This window comes from Hippoglossus hippoglossus, chromosome 15 (assembly GCF_009819705.1).
Source record: "Hippoglossus hippoglossus isolate fHipHip1 chromosome 15, fHipHip1.pri, whole genome shotgun sequence".
Lineage (NCBI taxonomy): Eukaryota > Metazoa > Chordata > Actinopteri > Pleuronectiformes > Pleuronectidae > Hippoglossus > Hippoglossus hippoglossus.
The window spans coordinates 12,909,596-12,929,324 of record NC_047165.1 but is presented as its reverse complement, the minus strand read 5'-3'; the positions used below and the strand labels follow the sequence as shown (position 1 = coordinate 12,929,324).

Genomic DNA, 19,729 nt, shown 5'->3' with positions numbered 1-19,729 from the left:
GGGCGTTCTGATATTAAAGGGATCAGCCACTCTTTTTAAAAGCATGTTTTGTTTTCCTACATGTCAATAAAAAGTAATCTTAAAGAAAAGAGGAGGATGAGAAATATATAATAAGAAAACATTTGTTTGAGTCAGTCAACACTGAAAACTACATCAAACAAAATAAAAATCTGTTTTGATCGTGAGGCTGTCTACACTTGTAAACGTATCAACTTGAAGAATATAAGAAAACCAATGTTGAAAATCAAAAGTTTAAAAAATATATAATTTATTAACACGAACATCAAACAACATTAAAGATATAGTAAAGTTACAGTATCCTTTATCTCCATTAGAGTATTGAACTGGCTCGGAAAGTATTTTTTAAAATCACACTGTGTTAAATCAAAATCAATGCGGCTCAATCTTATGTTTCAGTTGCTGCAAAAAACCCATTAAAACAGACGTGGTTACTATATAATGAAAAAAAAATATTCATACAATACAGATCGACCTGCAGAATGTTAATGCAGATTCACAGTAACATGTTGAATGGTTGATAGTCCTTACAAGTAATAGGTAACCATGGTAACATAGACTAAAAGTCTTTGAAAATAGAATAGGTGAGAGAATTTGGGAAAAAGCCTCAAACACTAAACAAGACGATAAAGCTGCAGAAGAGAAACTGGAAGGTAGAACGTGAGGGTGTGTGTGATGTGAGGCACTGTTCAGAGTTAAATTCATTAAACTAAACATCACAGCCATAAAAAATATTCAACAGCTTTCACTCCAAATCGTAGTTATCATATGACAGCTGCTTCAGATGTGTGATACTATCTGAAAATAAAATCACAAAAACATGAGAGAAACATTTATTAGTGACACGATAAAGGAGTTTAGCATTGAACACAGAGAGGTAAGCAGAACATATCTTACCCAGCACCCACTGCTCCGACAGGATCCTGCTTCCCTTTGGTCTCCTGCCGCTGTACCTCCCTATGCAGATACCCGCCTGCCGCATAGTTTTACACACTGTTCCTCCACAGAGCTGGATCAGCTCCATCAGACACTGAGTGGGCGGCTGGGAGTACTGGGACACGAACATGGTCGGCTGATCTTGGAACAGGTCCTGCTGGTGCTCCCCGGCAGACAGGTGCCTTTGGAGACGACAGATCTGAGGAGAAACTGATGGTTAAACACCCGACATATTAACTGTTGTCAGAGTTTCTTCCTCACTGTCCACCCTCTGCAGGTATCTGTGACTCCAGAGCTGCAGGAGATACTCAATGCTTTTACTTTTATTAATTATTAATAATCTGTTAGCATAATTTATTATTTGGACTGCTACTATTGCTGTAATATTATCAACATTTTATTGATAACTCTAATAACATTAAAACACCATATCACTATTTGTAACGGCCACTTGATTTACATTTTGGGGGCAAGTGCTGATACTGAGATTAGGGAATAAAACAATTCCAATAACGATTAATTGGTTGTATATATATATATATATATAAACACAATATGATGACGTTACCAAACCCATATGACAAAAATGTCACTAAGGCTTGATAGTCAACAGTTTAACCATAAAAAAGAACTGCATTGTTTACCCTGTAGAATACCAGTTTTGCTATTGGAGCAGCCAACATGAGAATATTGTTTTGCAGTAAACATAAGTCTGATAACAATATTCTGTGAAAGTCTCATGTTGGCTGAATTTTAACTCCAACTATTATCATTACCTTGATAAATGGATATATATATGGTGGGAAATATATAGTGTCACCAAACCCAATGAATGAATGAGCGAATGACAAGAGGTATTTTTCACAGCAGACATTTTGACTTCAGATGGTGAGAAAAACACAGATGTTAAAATAACTCTACTGTATTCAAGTATCCCAGTAAGTGAACCAGTGAGCACAATATGAGGAGCCTGAAACTAAAGCAGAGAGAAACTCAGACGATTTTAATACCCAGTGAGACATGTCAAAATGTCTTGTGTGAAAAAAAAGAGTCTGATCAGTCCCATCCAGAGAAGAGAGAGGGAGCTGTCAATCAAACACTGTCTCTAGTTTAATGAACATCCTGCTGATTGTTCAGGAAAATAATCAAATGAAGTTTATTCTGAAACCTTGTCTGGCTGTTCCCATTGCTCATTGTGTGTTTGTTTTTACTAGAAAACTTAATTGTAATTCTCGTGAACTAAGGTTTAAAATGGAAACTCATGTTATGTTTTATGGATGCGAGTCACAGGATTTCACTCTTGATTAACATGAAAATTATCATGATGATGAAGATTAGTATCATCAACCTTCATCAACATAGATCACAGTCCAGGGATTTCCTTTTCCCTAAATCCAGCAAATTTACATGATAAGGATTATGAAATGATAAATCCACCTTTCCCCTGAAGAACCTCATTTTAAAATCATAGAAGTCATAACTGTGAAACATTGATTCAGTACTGAAAGTGGCCTGAAGGTGGCTGCCTGTGATACAGCAGAAGCTGAATGTCACTGTGAGGAACCTGAGAAACATACAAAATGTGCCATGAAAAGCAATTTAAAGAAAAACTATTGTTAATATGAGTAAATACTGAAAAGTCACTGCTGCAGGTGAAACCTAAACCAATTCATATTTTATCATTAACAGAATGAGGTTTACAGCTGAATAAACTGTTTTAAGAACTGACACAGGATACATTTTCTGCTAAGTTGGAAAAAGTTATTATTTTATGAGAATCACATTAACTTTGACAACTCCTTTCTCTCCGATGAGCTACAATATCATATCATGCCCACACTGTTAAACGAGTATCTTCATCTCTCTCTGTGTGGTTCTGTTTCTTGTTGGTTTTGCTGCGTGACGCTTTCACCACAGGCCCGGTCGGTAATCTGCTGGGGTCAGTAGCTAAACTGAAGGGAACCAATCTGCCCTCCCTTTAAGTTGAATGCCAGGAAATGAGCTTTGAGGCTTTTCGTCTTTTGTCAATGTTCACACAGGTTTCACTTCACCTCAATAATCGGGGATTGTTCGGGAGGGTTCAGAGACAAGGTCAGGTTAACATTAACCCACATTGTCCACTTTAAAAGGGAATGATTGAAGACTATATGTCACGTCGGTTTTGTGAGGAAAGAGGGTTTAAAAAACCAGAGAAAAACACCAGAGGGAAAAACAGAAGAGAGATAAACAAAAAGTCGAATATATAAACAGCAGATGTTGAGTATTCTACTGCTAAGAATCCCATTTTAAGCCTTTGGAGATTTGAATTAAAGTAGTTGGATAAATATGTGAAGTTGTTTATAATGTGTGGTCAAGTAGCTTCTACTACCTGTTTATTATCACACTAATAATCTCACACTACTTCTGTTAACACAGTGAAGACTGTAAAAGTGGTGTAATCAATATGTGATCATATTAAACATTTAGGTCAAGATTTGTGTAAATGATCTCACAGGCATAGACAGGGCTCCTCTATCACCAGCAGCTTGGCTTTGCATGTATTTAACGTCATATCTAGACCAGAAGGGCACTCAGAGATTTGCCAAGGATCAACGGTCCCCTAATGAAACAACATTTAAATTCACTCGAGCTAGGTTTTTATTTGGATCTGCAACAAACTGCACATACTCATAACATACTCAGTCCCCTAAACATGCCTGATTTTTCCCATCAAGATCCATGAATTAGTCTCTGAGAAATCAATGAAAATGTGATCTGGATCATATTTAAACGAACTGTAAGCGAGTGGAGATACAGGTGGTAAAGAGCTTCCTCTGAAAAACACTCTTGAGATTGTCTCAGCTTAAATGAGATGCTTTTTTATTTTGCCAGCAACAATTTATTAATGCTTCACATGGGAAATCCCACCTCCTTACTCCGACAGCCTAATCAATATCTCTGCAGCCACTAATGGTGAGTGCATGTGCGTTCGTCTGGTTATGCACGGGGGTGAGTCTACTGAGAGGGTGGACAGAAGGTTCGGCCTAATATCCAACACCAGAGACGGATAAATAAAGCCTAACAGCTCTGCATAATGAAATTCAGTGTGTGCTCAACAGTTCAGCAGAAGTCACAGGATAATTTTTTTTTTAACCTAGTGGTATATATAGGATGTGGCCCAGAGACACATTAAATAGATGAATGGTCCCAGGGAGTCCGACGTGTTTTCAACAACCGTAAAACAAATTGAAACACAAGAGCTGCCGTGCACGAATCTACTGTTCAAGTGATTCAGCACAAACACCTGAAAATGTGTTGTTGAAATGATGACGTGTGCTTCCTCTGTGGTAATGCGCCTCAAATATGTTGCATTTCCCGTATACAGTAAGTATTACATCAGCCTACTTCCTACAATTCTGTTATGGTATTTCTATCCTACTGCAGAGGACAAATCTGTGGCCTTCCTGTCAAAGAATAAAATATGATGCAGTTGACAAATGTGGTGAAGCCAAGTTCAAATGAGTATTCGGTGCATGACATAAACGTGTTTATTATTATTTTTGCGGAGATGGACCACAGCCTGTTTGTCTTTTTTATTAAGAGTGAAGCTGCTGAAGGAATGACTGAGAGTCTGTGTTAGAGGCACTTTCCAGCAGTATAGGAGAAAAAACGTCCCTCTAACACACTTCCTGCACAGCACACCTGCACTCTGTCCTCACTTTGACATGAGAGCCCTTTAAACGACTCAAAAACGTTTTCAGGCCAGGCTAACGCTGCAATTAAAGTAAAAAGGCCCCAAACTTCCACTTGTGTCCGGCAGCTTCGTCATTTTAACAGGGTAAAGGTTGGATAAGTCTGTGCCATTATGTGTTGTTGGGAGCCAGACTCCTAATTTTCTATAAACCCAGGGGTGATTCATTTTCAAAACTATTTTCTACTGAAAAGAATTTTTCTTTCAGCCACAAGTTAGAAACTCTTGCTTTTCAGGCATGTTGTTGTTCAGAGAGGAAGACTAGAAACACTTGTCTCTTTAACAGCTGAAACGGACAAATGTCAACGCTGCCTTTTAATAAAGCAGAAAAACATCCTGGTTGACATTCACTGTTGTGTGTTTTATCTGTGTGGAGCTTTTATTTGGTAATGATATTTCAAGGTAACGTCTCAAAAAATGTTTTTAAAAAGTCCTTTTTCCTATAATCAAAAAACCCACTAACATCTGCCTTTTCGCTGCAATCGAAATTCACACCCAGGTCAAGTGACTTTGCACTAGACAGGTTTTTATCAGCCCTGATCGACAGTGATGGAAAAGTGACACATGGGTGGACGCGCCAATTTGTCAAGACAGCTAGGTGAGGGAGTGCCTCAGTTTTCAGCGCATTTGTGATGTCGAACATGACGAACCGGGAAAAATGACAAAAAGGCAAACTCCTCTATCGGCAATGGGAAATTAGTCACTCACCTTTTTTTCGCAGGTTTTACCTCCGTTTAAAAACATAAACCTGATCATTTTGGCGTAAAAGAAAATAAACTTCTTCCCTATTACTTTTCTAGTTTGACCAGTGGAAAGGGGGCTTTAGTAAGAGATCTGCCATGTACATTTACGTTTAAATTGCATAAATCAACCATGAACCAAAGCTGTGACTACTTTGAGGTCAGATATCATCAACTTTAGTTTGTGACATTAACTGACACCAAAACATTTGGATTGTTTTATCCCGTTATTAGTGAAATAAACCTTATATATGAAAAATTTTGCTTACATTTTGTTTTTATTTTGCTTTTAATGTAGATTAAACATCTTAAAAGAGCAAAGTATGAGTATAAATGGAAAGCGTCAATAACATCATTAAACAAAGGCTTTTTCCTTTGACTCTCGTGTTCAAAGATGCTTGAGTGTTTGTGTAGGCCGGGAAACATTCTTCAATGAATGGGATGGACACTGCTACTACCACAGTGTCCTGAAGGTGGACAGCTGCATCCTGAAGAGCTGTTCCAACTACAGCGGGAAAAAAAGGGTTTTGTAGAGGATATAGTGAGAGATGTGTAGTCTGTGCATCTGCTCCTGTGTTGTGTGTACTGAAAGGAATCTACACTTCACTGCTCTTCACAGTGACTGGCCACAGTGAGGGGGGGAGTGGTTAAAAAACACAGTTAGCTAATCAGAAGGGGCCATGGACTGCTCAAACAAGTGGCTGGGGGCTCGATGAAAGGCGAGCACATGCAGTCTGGCACCGGTGACCTAAGAGAACCAAACACTACCTCTAATTCTTGATGGCTCTTTCTCCTCCTACCACGAGAGCTATTAAAAGGGATCTGTAGAACCTCAAGAGAACTGTTTACACTTGGAGGCTGTTGGGAACCGACGCACAAACATTGAGAGAAGTTTGAGTTAAAACTTGAAAATCCAAGGAGTTATAATTTTACTGAGTATTTTTAGGTAAGAGTACTCTACTATGAAGATGCTGCATGTTGACCTACTAGTAGTAAGTTTCTGCCTTGGTCTGGGGACAGGATACAGTGCTGTTGTTAAGAGAGAGTATCAGATCCAGAACGGGCCGTGCAGCTACACCTTTCTGCTGCCGGAGCAGGAGAACTGTCAGACCCAGGCCAACAGCTACAACAACCCAGTGCAAGAGGACGGACCAGTGGACAACGACGAGTCGGCTCAGAGGCTGGAGCAGCTGGAGATCTCCATGGAGAACAACACGCAGTGGCTGCTCAAGGTAAAGTTCATTCATAGCCATGATATTTAGTCAACGCAACAAACTGTGAAGAGCTGAAAGAGCCTCCATGCAGGTGTCTGAGGAACTAACACATTTTCAGTGTAAATTAAACATCTGGATCATACAACCTAGATAAACATGCCTGACGTTTACTAAATGACTTCTGCAGCTGGAGAAGACACATTTTAACATTCAACACTTGTTTATTCTGACTTGCAAACATTCAGGGACAACTTTTCAACTGTTGACAGGACGATGGGCTGGACGATGTTGACAGAAAATTATATCAAGATAAAATTGTTACCATTAGTCAATATCAACAATTATCACGATAAATGTCAAACTGTTATTTCTGTTAAGTTTAAAGATTGATTTTTGCTCCTGAGTGAAGGTTGTGGTTTTAAACTCTTCTTTAAGAGCAGAGAATGACAAACACTAGATAAACTGCAAAACATTTAGCAACATCTGAGATAGATTAATAATATGTTATAACTCCTTACTGGGCTCACACAATGCATGAATAATATATTGATCTATTAATTGAACCTTTGTTATATTATTATTGATGAAAATTATATTGATACTGTTTTATTGCTCAGCCGTAATCATTTATGTACAAATTTACAAAATAAAATGATCAAAACTGACAAAAATGTATTTTGGTCAGTCTGATTTGAAAAAACAATGTGCAGACTGTCATACTAAATCACCAGCTCCTTGTTAACTACCATGCTGACACGAGTAACCCTTGGCCAGTACTACAAAAGTGATAAAAAATGCTCCACTTCTAAAAGTTTTATGTCGAGAAGAACTAGTTTGGCTGAATGCAGTTTATTAAAAAAAAAAAAAAAAAAGCTCTTTCTAAGACCACAAGATTCTTTGGGAATCTATTTTGAAGAAGCAAAGGTGGAAATAAACATGAAAAGTAATGTGTTTGAGTACAAAAGGATATAATGGACAAGAAATGAACAAAACCTCAGCACAGGTGTCCACATGGGCGACGCATGCTTTCCTTTCAGCTTGCTGAGCTATTTACTTGAGGGAGAAATAAGTGAACTGCTTCTTTTCCAGCTCCCACTCTTCACCCCCACTTCAGAGTGCCATTAATGATCAGAGCTTCACAAGCCGAGCCAGACAAGACAAGAGCGTCCCGCAGCTTGATTACACAATTCCCCATCTCGGGAACATAAATGGGCTCAGATCTGTTCCACGGGGGAGCTCGGGGGGCATCGTCTTTGATGCTCTGCGTGAGCTCGATGCCGCTCCTCAGTGACGACGCTCATTCAGACAAAAACTTTGACGTGCTGCCTCAGAAATCAAAGGCCAATTCAGCACCACACCAGTGAAGATTTAACAAGGCCCAACAGCACATCTCATACAGGAACAGGTTATGTATATGTCACATTGAAAGAAGCGGTGATGATAAATAATTTGCGACTATCATCTGTACTTGTATGAGCACGATCCGTCTCAAATCATTTGGTGTAAATCCAGGCGGGCTCAAGTATCTTCTTTGTTCTGTCATGTGACTTCATAAAATAATTTTGCACCTCAGATATTAAATATGGGAGAAGAAGAAATCACAGCTAAGGTGGGAAGACTGATGATTAAAGTTTCACAACACAAATGTTCCGCGCTAAAATAAACTCGATATTTTGCCATAAAACAGAATATCCAATAAACATATTATAAGTAATATTCTCAGAAAGTATCTATTCATTAATAATGTACTTTACTGTGGCTCCAGAGAGGAAGCATAGACACTGTAAAGATCTATAGTGTGTTATGGCCGTTAATATATTTAACAACCAGGATAAATGCTGTAAAACCTGTTGAGTAATAAAGAAGTAAGACGCTCAATATATTATCTTACATTACAGACTAAACTAATTCAACACCTAAGTAGAGCACATACCTCCACCAAGGCCAAACAATCCTAAATGTCTTTCTTTTATCTTCAAGATTCAAACATTATTTCCCGAGAAGTGAGAAATGTTTAAGAATTATTACAATGTTAAGAAGAGAGAGAGAGAATTCCTGCCTCCGCACCAAAGTTGAATAATTTCTTTCCTGGCCCACGTCCCATCCCTCCAGGTGAGGTTTGCTTATTTAAAAACCATCCGAATACAGACGACTGAGGAAGGAGGGTGAATGAGGAACTTAGTCATTCCTCTCTGACGCCTTTGAGACACGCGGAGTAAACAACTGATTAGATCACGGACTGTCAATGGGACATCCTGCCGACAGTTCAAATTAAATCCTTCCACCTAACACACGTCCCTGTCTGCATTCAAAAACATAAACACACTGGACACCAGGAAAGGAAGACAAACAAAATCAGCACTGATTGCAGCCGTTAGTTGTATTTGCCATTAGAAAAATAATAATAATAAATTTGTCTGTTTGAACTTTACATTACTGACTGATGAGTAAATAACTTGCTGCAGATGACAAAGATATTTAACTGACGCTGGTCCCCGGCTGTACACAAGTCACACTGTCATGAAGGATGTAACTCCTCACTCAACACTTCCATCCTGTTTACGAGACGTGTGACCTGATTGCCACTCAGGAACACCGTGCAGGAAATAACTTAATGATTGGTCTTGGTCTAAATCCGGCGATACTGTAAGGTAGATAAGAGTGAATCTCGTAAAGATGAAACACTGACGCGCTGACAGCTTCCCCTGCTCGACGCCATTGTATTATTACTATGAATCAGAGGTTTAATGTTTGATATGAGAAGTCAGATGTCTAAGTGACCAATCTAACACCCAGTGCAAAGCGGCACCATTAGTGATGCAATTGTATCTGTTAGTTCAAGACTAATGCAGTTGTATTTTTCCTGTGCAGTCCCCACATTGTACTATTAACAACTGCACTTGTGCATGTGAGTGCTCATGGACGTGTTGGTCTAAAAATGAGGTGTGGTCAGATGCAGTGTTGGTGCATTGCAGCGCTTTACACCAACAAAAACCTGCACTCCACAATTCAATGCAAAGAGAGTACCACCTATAGGCGGGTGCACAACACGCACACACTCCGCTTGTTACACACACAGATGGTCTTCTCCTGTGCAAAAGGAGAGAAATGACCTCTACAGTGAAGCGTTCACTCTGAGTACCTGGCAAATCTAACGTTCTCATACGAATCCACTGAGGTGCACCTGAGTTTTAAAGGGACTCGGAGATGACACTGTGATTGGTTTATTGAACGTTATGCCCAAAAGACACCCATGATTAATAAAGAGACTAAGTACAACACGTTTGAACCATGTGCCTGGTGCAAATATCTTTTTTTTAACTGGTTAATAACTACAACACTGGATTTGGATTGTTAAAATCATTTCAAATGTTTTATATCATCTCAAGACTGTATTATTCGATTAATTCATTACTTTGCTATTATTACACAGTGAATAATATCATTTAAAATTGAACATATCTTGACGTGGCGCTGCTTAAATTATGTATTTCTGTTCCATTATTTCACTCTAGTACTGCATCAGCAACTGATTCCAAAAATGGGCTGTTAAATACATTTTATTTTTGTAAAAATATACAAAATATGCCAACAAACTGTTGAAGAGGGAGCACAAGTGAAACTTACACAATTCTCACTATGTGTTTTGAGGTTGTAGTATACTAAAGTGTGAGTTTTAATGTAGAATGGGGCAACTGATACATTTTCAGTGACTCTAAGACAATGGTATTAACTGAACCTGAGGAAATAACAACCACAAAATGATTGTAAGTTTCTGAACCAACAAGAGAACAAGTACAATTTCTCTCATCAACTGCAAAGCACGTTTGCTCAAAGAAACAGACCTTGTCCAACATATCTTATAGCGAGCAGCACCTGGTTGTCAATCTGTGAACTTCCCTGTGATTTCGATGAATTATTGTACAACAAAACCATTTGTTAAAGATACGATGTTTTAAAAGGGTATCTCTTCTTTCCTCTGTGTTGCAGTTAGAGAACTACATACAGGACAGCATGAAACAGGACATGGTCCAAATCCAACAGAGTGCAGTCCACAACCACACAGCCACGATGATAGAAATTGGAACAAACCTGCTGAGTCAAACCGCCGAGCAAACAAGGAAACTGACCCACGTGGAAGCACAGGTAAGGTTGAGCTTTCAGTTTTGCCCAACATACAGAAATGTAACGTTCAGAAAAACACACTCACACTGTGCACTGTGCAGTACAACACTAAGAAAGACTAACCCATCTGCACCTGTCAACATACAAGCACAACAGATTTCTCAGCAGAACAATGTGGTGGTTCCACAGTGAGCTCTGTGGTACAGTGCATTAAATAATGTGGCTTCAGAGTGTTACAAAAATAAGCAGGGGTGAAAACAGGCATGCTTGCGTCAGTTTATTATTGTGGCTACACGTCAATGACCTTATGTGAGCCAACTGTACAGCATTTCCTGTTATTAGCCCACTCGTATTCCCACAGAAAGGGTCTATCAGTTTGTCACAATCACACATCCGTCTGTTCAAAGACATCAACAGCTCCATTGGAGACGAATAGCTGGGATCCATGTAAACAACCTGCTTTTTGCTGAGATCAGTTCCTCCAAAATGGGAAATTAGAGGCAAGGTCCCCAACCCCAGAGTTTAGTTCAATACATCTGTGAAAATACGTGGATTGTTCAGGCTCAGGTACGTCTGCTGTATTGGAATTTAGTTGCTCTTTCCTGTCAAGCTTTTCCATTTTGCAAATGGCTGTTTGTTCACTCTGGAAGTAAAAACATGGGGGCAAAGGACAAACTGCCTGTTGATCAGACAAACATTTTTAGGTTTATTATGTCATTTAACATTATGCTTTTGCTATACTTTCCTTTAGGTTACATGTTTTTTAATGTACTGTAACATTTTATCACTAGCTGATAGCTGCTGAGTAAATCCATTAATGAAGGTTTTATTGAAATACAGTAGTTTTAGGGAGGTAACTTTTGAAGTTGTGTAATATGTGGTGCAGTTGAACTGTGGGGTGGATAAAATAAAAGAGACCTTTGTTCCCATCACAATACAGTTGAACATCATCAGAAACTGCAGCCTCCAAAATGACCATGAATCCACTACTTTCTAAATCAATTTCAACAAAAAATGTACATTATAACCTTGATGGAGAATTTTTCTAGGACTGTTGTATTAGACGAGGTGAAGCGAGCCACAATATAATTTCAAATTAAAGTATTCCTCTGTCAGAAAACACCAGATTTGCAGTTGTAGTGTAGGTGTGATATGGGTACAATTCTCCAGATGCATTAATAGGTTATTTCGTAAGGTATCTCAGGGACAGAGCTGAAATGGTGCTTCTTTTATTTGCAGGTAATTCATCATACAACGCGACTTGAGCGGCAACTCCTTGAAAACTCCTTGTCAACCAACAAGTTGGAAAAACAACTTATTGTCCAAACAAATGAAATCAACAAACTGAACAACAAAAACAGGTGAGGACTCAGTCACTTCCGCCTCACTAACAGGACAGTGTTGGACAAAACAAGGAGCAAAGCTCACTATTGAATTTGTCTGTGACTCCTTAGCATCCTGGAGAAGAAGGTGGGGGAGATAGAGGAGCAGAGGCAGGTGGAGCTGAAGATGGTCAGAGAGGAGAAGGAGCAGCTCCAGACCCTGATACTGAGGCAGACCGCCATCATAGGCGAGCTGGAGCAACAGCTGCTCAAAGTCTCCTCCAACAACAGTGTCCTGCAGCATCAGCAGCAGGAGCTGCTGGACAGCCTCAACAACCTCATTCACAGCATCGCTGTGGGCTCAGCTCGAGGTGAGTCACCACCTAACTAAAGGTTGTTCAAAAATATTAGTGCAACCACTGTCCTTGACCTGTGGGCTGAGACTGCTGTAAGCACTGGAATTACTGAGGGTAAGACACAATATAAAGGAGGAATATGCGTATTGAATATCTGGTGCAGAGTTACTGGGAAAATGATGCAACTTCCATATTTTTCCATTGAATATGAAGCTATATCCAGCAGCTTGTTAGCTTAGCTTTGGGCACAGCCTCTAAATTCTGTTTAGTCTTTGGTCTGATTATCTGCCAACTGTTCAGAGCTTTTGGACAAAGACATGGTAGACATTTACCTGTTTTAGGGTTAAATAATCAAGACATTCGATCTGAGTTTTGTCACTGCATTCATAGGTTTTATTACCTCTGCCAAGAAGGTTATATCTTCACAAAGTTTCTTGAAACTTGGTGGCAAGGTGGGGTATGGGCCCATAACATTTTGAATCTTAATGAAAACAATAAGGCATATGTGGAGTGCTGATACCTACAAACAGGTGGATTGTGGTGCGGATCCTGCAGCAGTCACAGTGACACTAAGGACATGATTTGTATCCTTTTAGCCACCAGAAGATGTGGACTTCCCATTGGATGACACTTGAATGCTGTGAAATTGTGTGCTGTCAAATCAACAAGGCTGATTTTTTCTCTGCAGAGACCAAAACCATCATGATGCAGGACACGCCAACCACGTTCATGGACTGTGCTGCTGTCTACAAGTCAGGAAACACCCTAAGTGGAGTCTACACGCTCACATTACCCAACACCACGATGGAGGTTAAGGTACAGTGAGCCAGTTTAATTGCTTCCAACTGGCTTAACCCTAAGAGAGTAGTTCAGATCAGCTAAAAGTGGAATTAAAACCAGAGGAAATGAAATATCCCAGTGGTGTAGAGGACATGTTTTCTGAATCAGTCTTTCGTTGATGATGTGCATGCTTAAACTAAATCTGTGATCTCCTTAGATACTCTTCAGTGATTAAGACTTCAACTCTGCTCCTCTTCCCTTCAGCTTAAAAGTTGTTTTAACTGAAGCAAGCATTGTGAACTTGTGGGTTCATTACAGAGCATTTGTTTTGAATTATTAATTACAGCAGATCTTTTTTTCATCGTGTCTGAAGGCTTTTTGTGACATGGAGACAGAAGGAGGAGGCTGGACCGTGCTACAAAAACGCTTCGACGGCCGTGTTGACTTTCACCGTACGTGGCAGGAGTACAAAAAGGTAAAACTATTAAGAAGAAATTCTTCCCTTTAATAAATATATATCCTAGGCTACGGGTTTTCAGTCCAGTGGCACAGGACAGAGGCCAGATTTGGTTTTGGCCACTGACTGAAAGTGCTTTAAGGGCACTGTTAATGGAAGAGAAGACAACCTGCAGCCATTAAAACAGAGATATGAGGTGATTATCATCAGCCCTCCATCAAATGAATGCTGTTTTTAAAGTACCACATTCAGTCACAGCAGATTTAATATTTCTGTCTGTGCATTTGAGACTAAAATCTACAATCAAAAAGGATGAGTTAAAAAAACATTACACAATGCCAAAATGAATTTCAAGTTCAATGTCGGGTCCCCGCAGAGAAATCATTAAAGAGAAGAATTCAAGCCATTTAAAGATAAAACTAGTACAAATTCTTATAATATGTACCTGTGAATGTGACTTTGATTTGTTTGAATTTAGTGTGTCTTTAAGTTTTATAATAGATAAAAATGTCACTTCCAGGGAAAAAGAACTATGTGTAAAAGCCAGGAAATGAAGAGCACATGGTGATCCTCTCTATTTGCTGTTTCATTAATGGCAAAAGCTAAATGCCTCTATACTGCAAGGGATCAGCAATATTTAATTACATTTCTTTAACATCTTTTCAGGGGTTCGGAGAACCTTCAAATGAATTCTGGTTAGGAAACGAATTTGTCTCCAGACTGACGAGTCAACAGATGTACAAACTGAGGATCCAGCTGAGTGACTGGGAGGGAAACTCTGGATTTTCACAATATGATCAGTTTTCTCTTGACGGTGAAGCACAAAATTACAGGTATGTCATAATATAAGAGAAGTGTTCCCTATTGAATGTGTCTCATGTAAGGTGGCAAACCTTTGTTATGTTATTTTGAAGTTATTGAGGAAAAAGAAATCCATGAGCATATATTACTGCTATTCCGAACAAATACCAAAAACTGTTGCTAGTTTTCAGCCAAAGAGCATCACCAAAGCAGGACTTCTGCAGGGTTCAATAAGTGAAGTGAAGGCTTTTTAAGACCATATTGAATTAAATTTAAGTCTCAGAATTACATTAATTCTACACTTTTCTATAAGTTATTCTAAGTTACATGCTGAGTGTCCCTGGATCAGATTGTGCATATATTTATCTCCTGGAAACCAGTTTTTGTAAAGACGGCAGGACATGGTCAAAAATGTTGATCCACTGTTACTATATAGAAGAACAAAACATTAATGATCCTTTTGTTAGTGCTGTGTCAGAGTTTATTCTTCCTGATGATGATGTGTTGGCATGAGCCCACAGAAAATCTAATAAAACTGGTTAGTATTTGAAAAATAAGGAAATACATAATGTGTTTTGAATCTCTAACATACAGTAATAACACAACCTTCAGGAACTTTTTATCCTGTAAAGCCAAACGGATTTCAGGAGTGAAAGAGATACTTCAATTCAATTGATGTGACAAACAGAACTCGAAACGCCTCAATTCAACCCAGTTCAATTCATGCCTCAAGTCTACGCAACTATGACCAATTGGGTCTAGAGTTAATTGGCTCAGCAACTTCAAACTCCCACAAAGAGACGAGACAAATAGCAGCAAACAAACATGAAAACGTACCAGATCATAAAAATCAAGAGACATTTAATCCTTATGCCTAACCCCATTTTAGCAGAGTAGTGAAGTTATAGCTAAACAACTGTAAGTCGGATATTGCCTTTTGAGGAACAGCAGTCACGAACTTCCTCCTCCTCTTCCTTCATTTCTCCTTTTCCCATTCTACAGGATACACCTTAAAGGCTACAGTGGAACAGCCGGCAAAATAAGCAGCATCGGGCAGCCAGGAAGTGATTTCAGTACAAAGGATGCAGACAATGACAAATGTGTTTGCAAATGTTCGCAGCTGACAACAGGGGGTAAGAAACACAGTTTTTGTAAATAACTTATTCATCAGGAAAATAACAACAACAAAAAAAATCACGTTCATTTGTGATGGCCACACATTCCCACACGCTCCAATCTTGGCACTACCCCCCCAAATAAAAAAAAAATCTTCCAAGTGCATTTTAAGGGCTCCCGTACTTTTGTGGCCTGGTCAAAGAGCACAATTAGCTTAGAGTTAATCACTGATCAACTCATTGGGGAATTCAACCCCTACAATGGCTGACATTAATAGCCTGGGAACAGAGCTTGAAGGTCCTCCTCTGTTCCCTTGAAAGTGACTCGGCTGCCAGAAGTTTGTCTCCCTCTGTATTGAGGTCTGCCAAGTGAGCGTGAAAACACCAACCCTGTCCTCTTTTTTCCCCATTAGGCGTCTCTCACAGGCGACTCAATATGCACATTATGCACAATCTTGACTGACTGGCATTGACCTGGTGTAAAGGATACAGTGGGCTGTTTTGAATGAACACACATTTCAATGAATGCTGTAAGCCAGTGTGTAAATGGGAGCTAAACATGTATTAGATATGTCTCTCAGTGCAAAGGTTTTCAATACAAAACAACTGCTAACTGTGGTTTTAAAGAGGAAATAAATTATACCCATCAAAGTCTGTTGACAGGTGTTGGGGAGTACTAATGCATATGAGAAAAGGTTCCAGAGGACTGTATATAAAGATGGACGACATGAAAGCTCACCAAAAGTGAAGCCAAAGTGTCTTGATCACCCCTAGTGGCTAGCTGCAGTATAGGCCATAAACCCCATCTCCTCTATTTAGGCGTAGAATAAAAAATATATCTTTGGTTCTGCAGCACAGATTCCACCAATGTTACAAAAGTACAATGTTAAATCAGTGGAGTACTATATTAAATTCACCACTGAAATGCCACAGAGATGAATCAACTCCTGTCTGTTAGAGGTGACAACAGGTTCGGCAAATTACTATTTACTGTATTAAAAGTGCCATACAGTATTGCATTAAGCATTCCTAATAAACTTGTAACAAAGTGGCAGCCATGTTAGACGCACAGTGTGTAATTATATGATGTACACCCCAAATCTTATGAGTTAGTCATTACATATATTTCCGTTTTCTTAAATGCTGTTAACTGATATAAATAGATAGATACTTATGAAAGCCCAGATATAGCTCCTGAACAGAAATACAAATCCAGAGCCTTTTAAAAAGTCCATAAACCAAATTATCAGTCAAGTCAGTGTCTTCCCTGTACACACTGATGAAAACTTAAGGAGTGTCATCGGGACCTAAAACAAAAAGGGGTGCGAGTCGGCGATCCATCGCTTTGTAAGAGCAGTACCAATTATACTGTCACATCCAATTCAATGGTGTCAAATGTGAACTGTCTGCCTTGACACAACAGAGGAATGTACTGCCACTTTCAATTCAACAAGCTGCTCATGTGAGGCCATGATGCCGACATCAACTTAACTGCAACCACAAGTGCATCAAAGATGAATTTAATACCATTCATTCCATAAAACCACAATTCTAGCTTGAACATTTCTGTAAAGGATGTGATTAAACTTAAAAGCAATACATTTGTAAGGTGTATGAATGTAAGTTACCCCAAGAGGATTTAAAGATGGTTTAGCTCTTAGCAGCTCTCTTTCGTCTCTGAAAGAGACGAGTATGAATGCATTATCCACTTTGACAACATTGCATTTAAAGTGATGTTTGTTTTGACGTTCCAGGTTGGTGGTTTGATGCCTGCGGTCCCTCCAATTTGAATGGGATGTTTTACCAGCAAGGCCAGAACTCAAATCGATTCAACGGAATCAAATGGTACTACTGGAAAGGCTCGGGCTATTCACTGCAGTCCACCACGATGATGATGAGACCAGCAGGCTTCACTGGTCCCCGCTGAACCGTCGGGAAAATGTGGCCGAAAAAACAGCCACAAACAAAACCAAAAATAAAAAATCCTCAAGGGAGCCAAAGCACATCGTGAAAATATTTTTTACACGCTTTTGTGCATGTTTATGTTTAATAATTTGGCTTTTGCAAAAATTGTGAAATATGGACTGAAACCAGAGCAAAATGGGACATTAACTAATTCAATTTCTTGAATGATTTTAATATAGTTTAAGCAGCCGTTAAACTTTAATTTTAGGAAGGAGACGATGGTACAACATGCAGACAAACAACTGGCGAAAAGTGATTGTTATAAAGTGCAAATGCAAATGTTAAAATGTCACAGAAAATAGTTTCCTCTTTACTGTTTTTCTGCAGAGAATGTATGTACATTTGTTATTTAACTTATGTGTAGATTTTAAGGTTGATATTTAACATTATTATATATGATAGAGAGATTTGTTTAAGAGATCTAGAGAGCCTCTTTGCTCCAAGCTAGTTAATGATTTCATTGCACATAAACTAAGAGGAAATCTTTTAATATAATTCTGCAGTACCGTCCCACATGCTCACACATGATGATGATTTTTAAAGAATGTATTTTAAAGTTTATTTTGAAGCTAACGGGGGGGGGAGAAGTTATGAAATGTGAGGAAGCTTGAGTTTCTCACTAGGAAACACTACCTTTAGGTTTTGCAAGTGTTTGACTGTAATGCTCTACCAGTTGTTATATATGTGAAGTTGAATATTAAACACAACCACAAAGCAGGAACTTGAGCTCTGAAGTTGTTTTCTGTTATAGGTCTGTTGTATACTTTAACAACGTACGTTCTGGTGATTAAACAACTGCCTCATCACCACAACCTTTCCAGCAATATTATATCAAAACATAGAATAAAAATGGTAAATTCACCTAAATGCTTTTCTTGTTTCTTTTAAGGATCTTATCTCTGTTCGCCTGAGCATCTCAATGTAATTTCCTAATAACTCACAAGAGACACGGATCAGCCACAACATTTAAACAAGTAACTGGTTTTATTGTTATGGCTAATCTGTGTATTTATGACTTTGTCAAAACAGGCTACATGGATCTGCAACATTAAAACCAGTTGTTATATATTTTATAATGTCCTGACACAGAAAATCTTTGGGAAAATTAGTTGAGAAACTGATTCGAGATAATAATAATAATATGCAACAAGAAAAGCTCTCAGGCCCAACAGTCCCCTTATGAAACCACAGTTAAATTCATAAACAAATTCCTGGATCCACATCTTAAATTAATGGGTTCCTTCTTGGGTCATGTCCCACCCCCCAGTTTTTGTGTAATCCAATGTATCCATAAACTAGTCCTGATCATTGATTTTTGATGGCCTAATGCAGAGATATTTAAAGGGACAGTTACAGTAGAGCTTTAATGGACACTAACGGTTGAGATAAAGTTAAAAACTGTTTCACATATTAACCTTGTGTGAGATGTATGAGCTTCAGTCTTTTAATCTATGTCCCTTTTCACTGAGGTCATGCATCATGATTTCAGCAGAGACACATAATATTAGTACATGTTAAGTTAAGTAAGTGAAAGAGGTGTAAAAGTCAGTCATTAGTTTCTGTCATTGACATTGAGAGCAGCTGAAGGAAACGCTGCAGGCTCCACAGAGCACAGGCTCTGAAGTGAAGAAAGATATTCGTAGTTTGTAGATCGCTGGATGTGTCCGTAAGAGTGGTGGAATGGTAAAAGGCCTCTGGGACACGGAAATATTTTGTCTGTCACAGCAAAAGCCATCAAACGGTTTCAAGAGGAAATGTACTGACATTTGTCTGCATCAAGACCCCATGTCTCCCCTCGCAGTGGCAGGAGAGGACAGTGACTCATGAATGACGAGTTCAGGAAGAAGCAGCAACATTCACATTTCACACAGGACGCTTCGGGAAAAACAAGCAGATTGAAAATGGATGACTGGCAATAAAAATTAGCTGGTTTCCGGCCGACTTCCTTCGCTTGGGATTTACTGTCATTTATTAGTTTTAAGTGTGAAAAAATGATGATTTATATTGAATAAAATATTTATAAACAGGGGAAAAAAACATTAATTACTATTAAACTGAAGAAAGTAAATGTAACAGATTTGTGTCTATATAAGAAGTAAAAATAACTTTTATGAAAAAACTTTCTTGAGTGAGCATGACATGACCCATTCTGTTATGGGTAAAATATTTT

General features: G+C 38.8%; 2 protein-coding genes across 4 annotated transcripts in view; one reads left to right on the top strand and one right to left on the bottom strand.

Annotated features, from left to right (window-relative positions):
• Positions 1–197: 197 nt before the first annotated feature.
• mcph1 (microcephalin 1) overlaps positions 198–19,729 on the bottom strand; it is a 29,872-nt gene continuing 10,340 nt past the window's right edge. Inside the window, exons 14-15 of one of the 3 annotated variants that reach the window (XM_034609606.1) lie at positions 916–1,153; positions 198–812 (exon numbers count right to left, since the gene is read on the bottom strand). In XM_034609606.1, the coding sequence (XP_034465497.1) occupies positions 799–812; positions 916–1,153 (252 nt within the window). In that variant the 3' untranslated portion in view covers positions 198–798. Of the gene's footprint in view, positions 817–915; positions 1,165–19,729 lie in introns of all 3 variants that reach the window. The other 2 variants (XR_004616364.1, XM_034609605.1) reach the window with 2 other exon arrangements.
• angpt2a (angiopoietin 2a) lies at positions 5,946–18,269 on the top strand. Its single transcript, XM_034609623.1, has 9 exons — positions 5,946–6,656; positions 10,629–10,784; positions 12,003–12,124; positions 12,218–12,456; positions 13,130–13,257; positions 13,595–13,696; positions 14,345–14,511; positions 15,482–15,612; positions 17,349–18,269. Exons 1-9 carry the CDS (start codon positions 6,387–6,389, stop codon positions 17,519–17,521), a joined length of 1,488 nt encoding a protein of 495 aa, XP_034465514.1. The 5' UTR covers positions 5,946–6,386; the 3' UTR covers positions 17,522–18,269.

Excerpts from the sequence above, each read along its gene's own strand:
- angpt2a (XM_034609623.1), top strand. The coding sequence starts at position 6,387 with ATGAAGATGCTGCATGTTGACCTACTAGTAGTAAGTTTCTGCCTTGGT. Across the intron at positions 6,657-10,628 it reads ACACGCAGTGGCTGCTCAAG|TTAGAGAACTACATACAGGA; the intron begins GTAAAGTTCATT and ends TCTGTGTTGCAG. Across the intron at positions 15,613-17,348 it reads TTCGCAGCTGACAACAGGGG|GTTGGTGGTTTGATGCCTGC; the intron begins GTAAGAAACACA and ends TTGACGTTCCAG.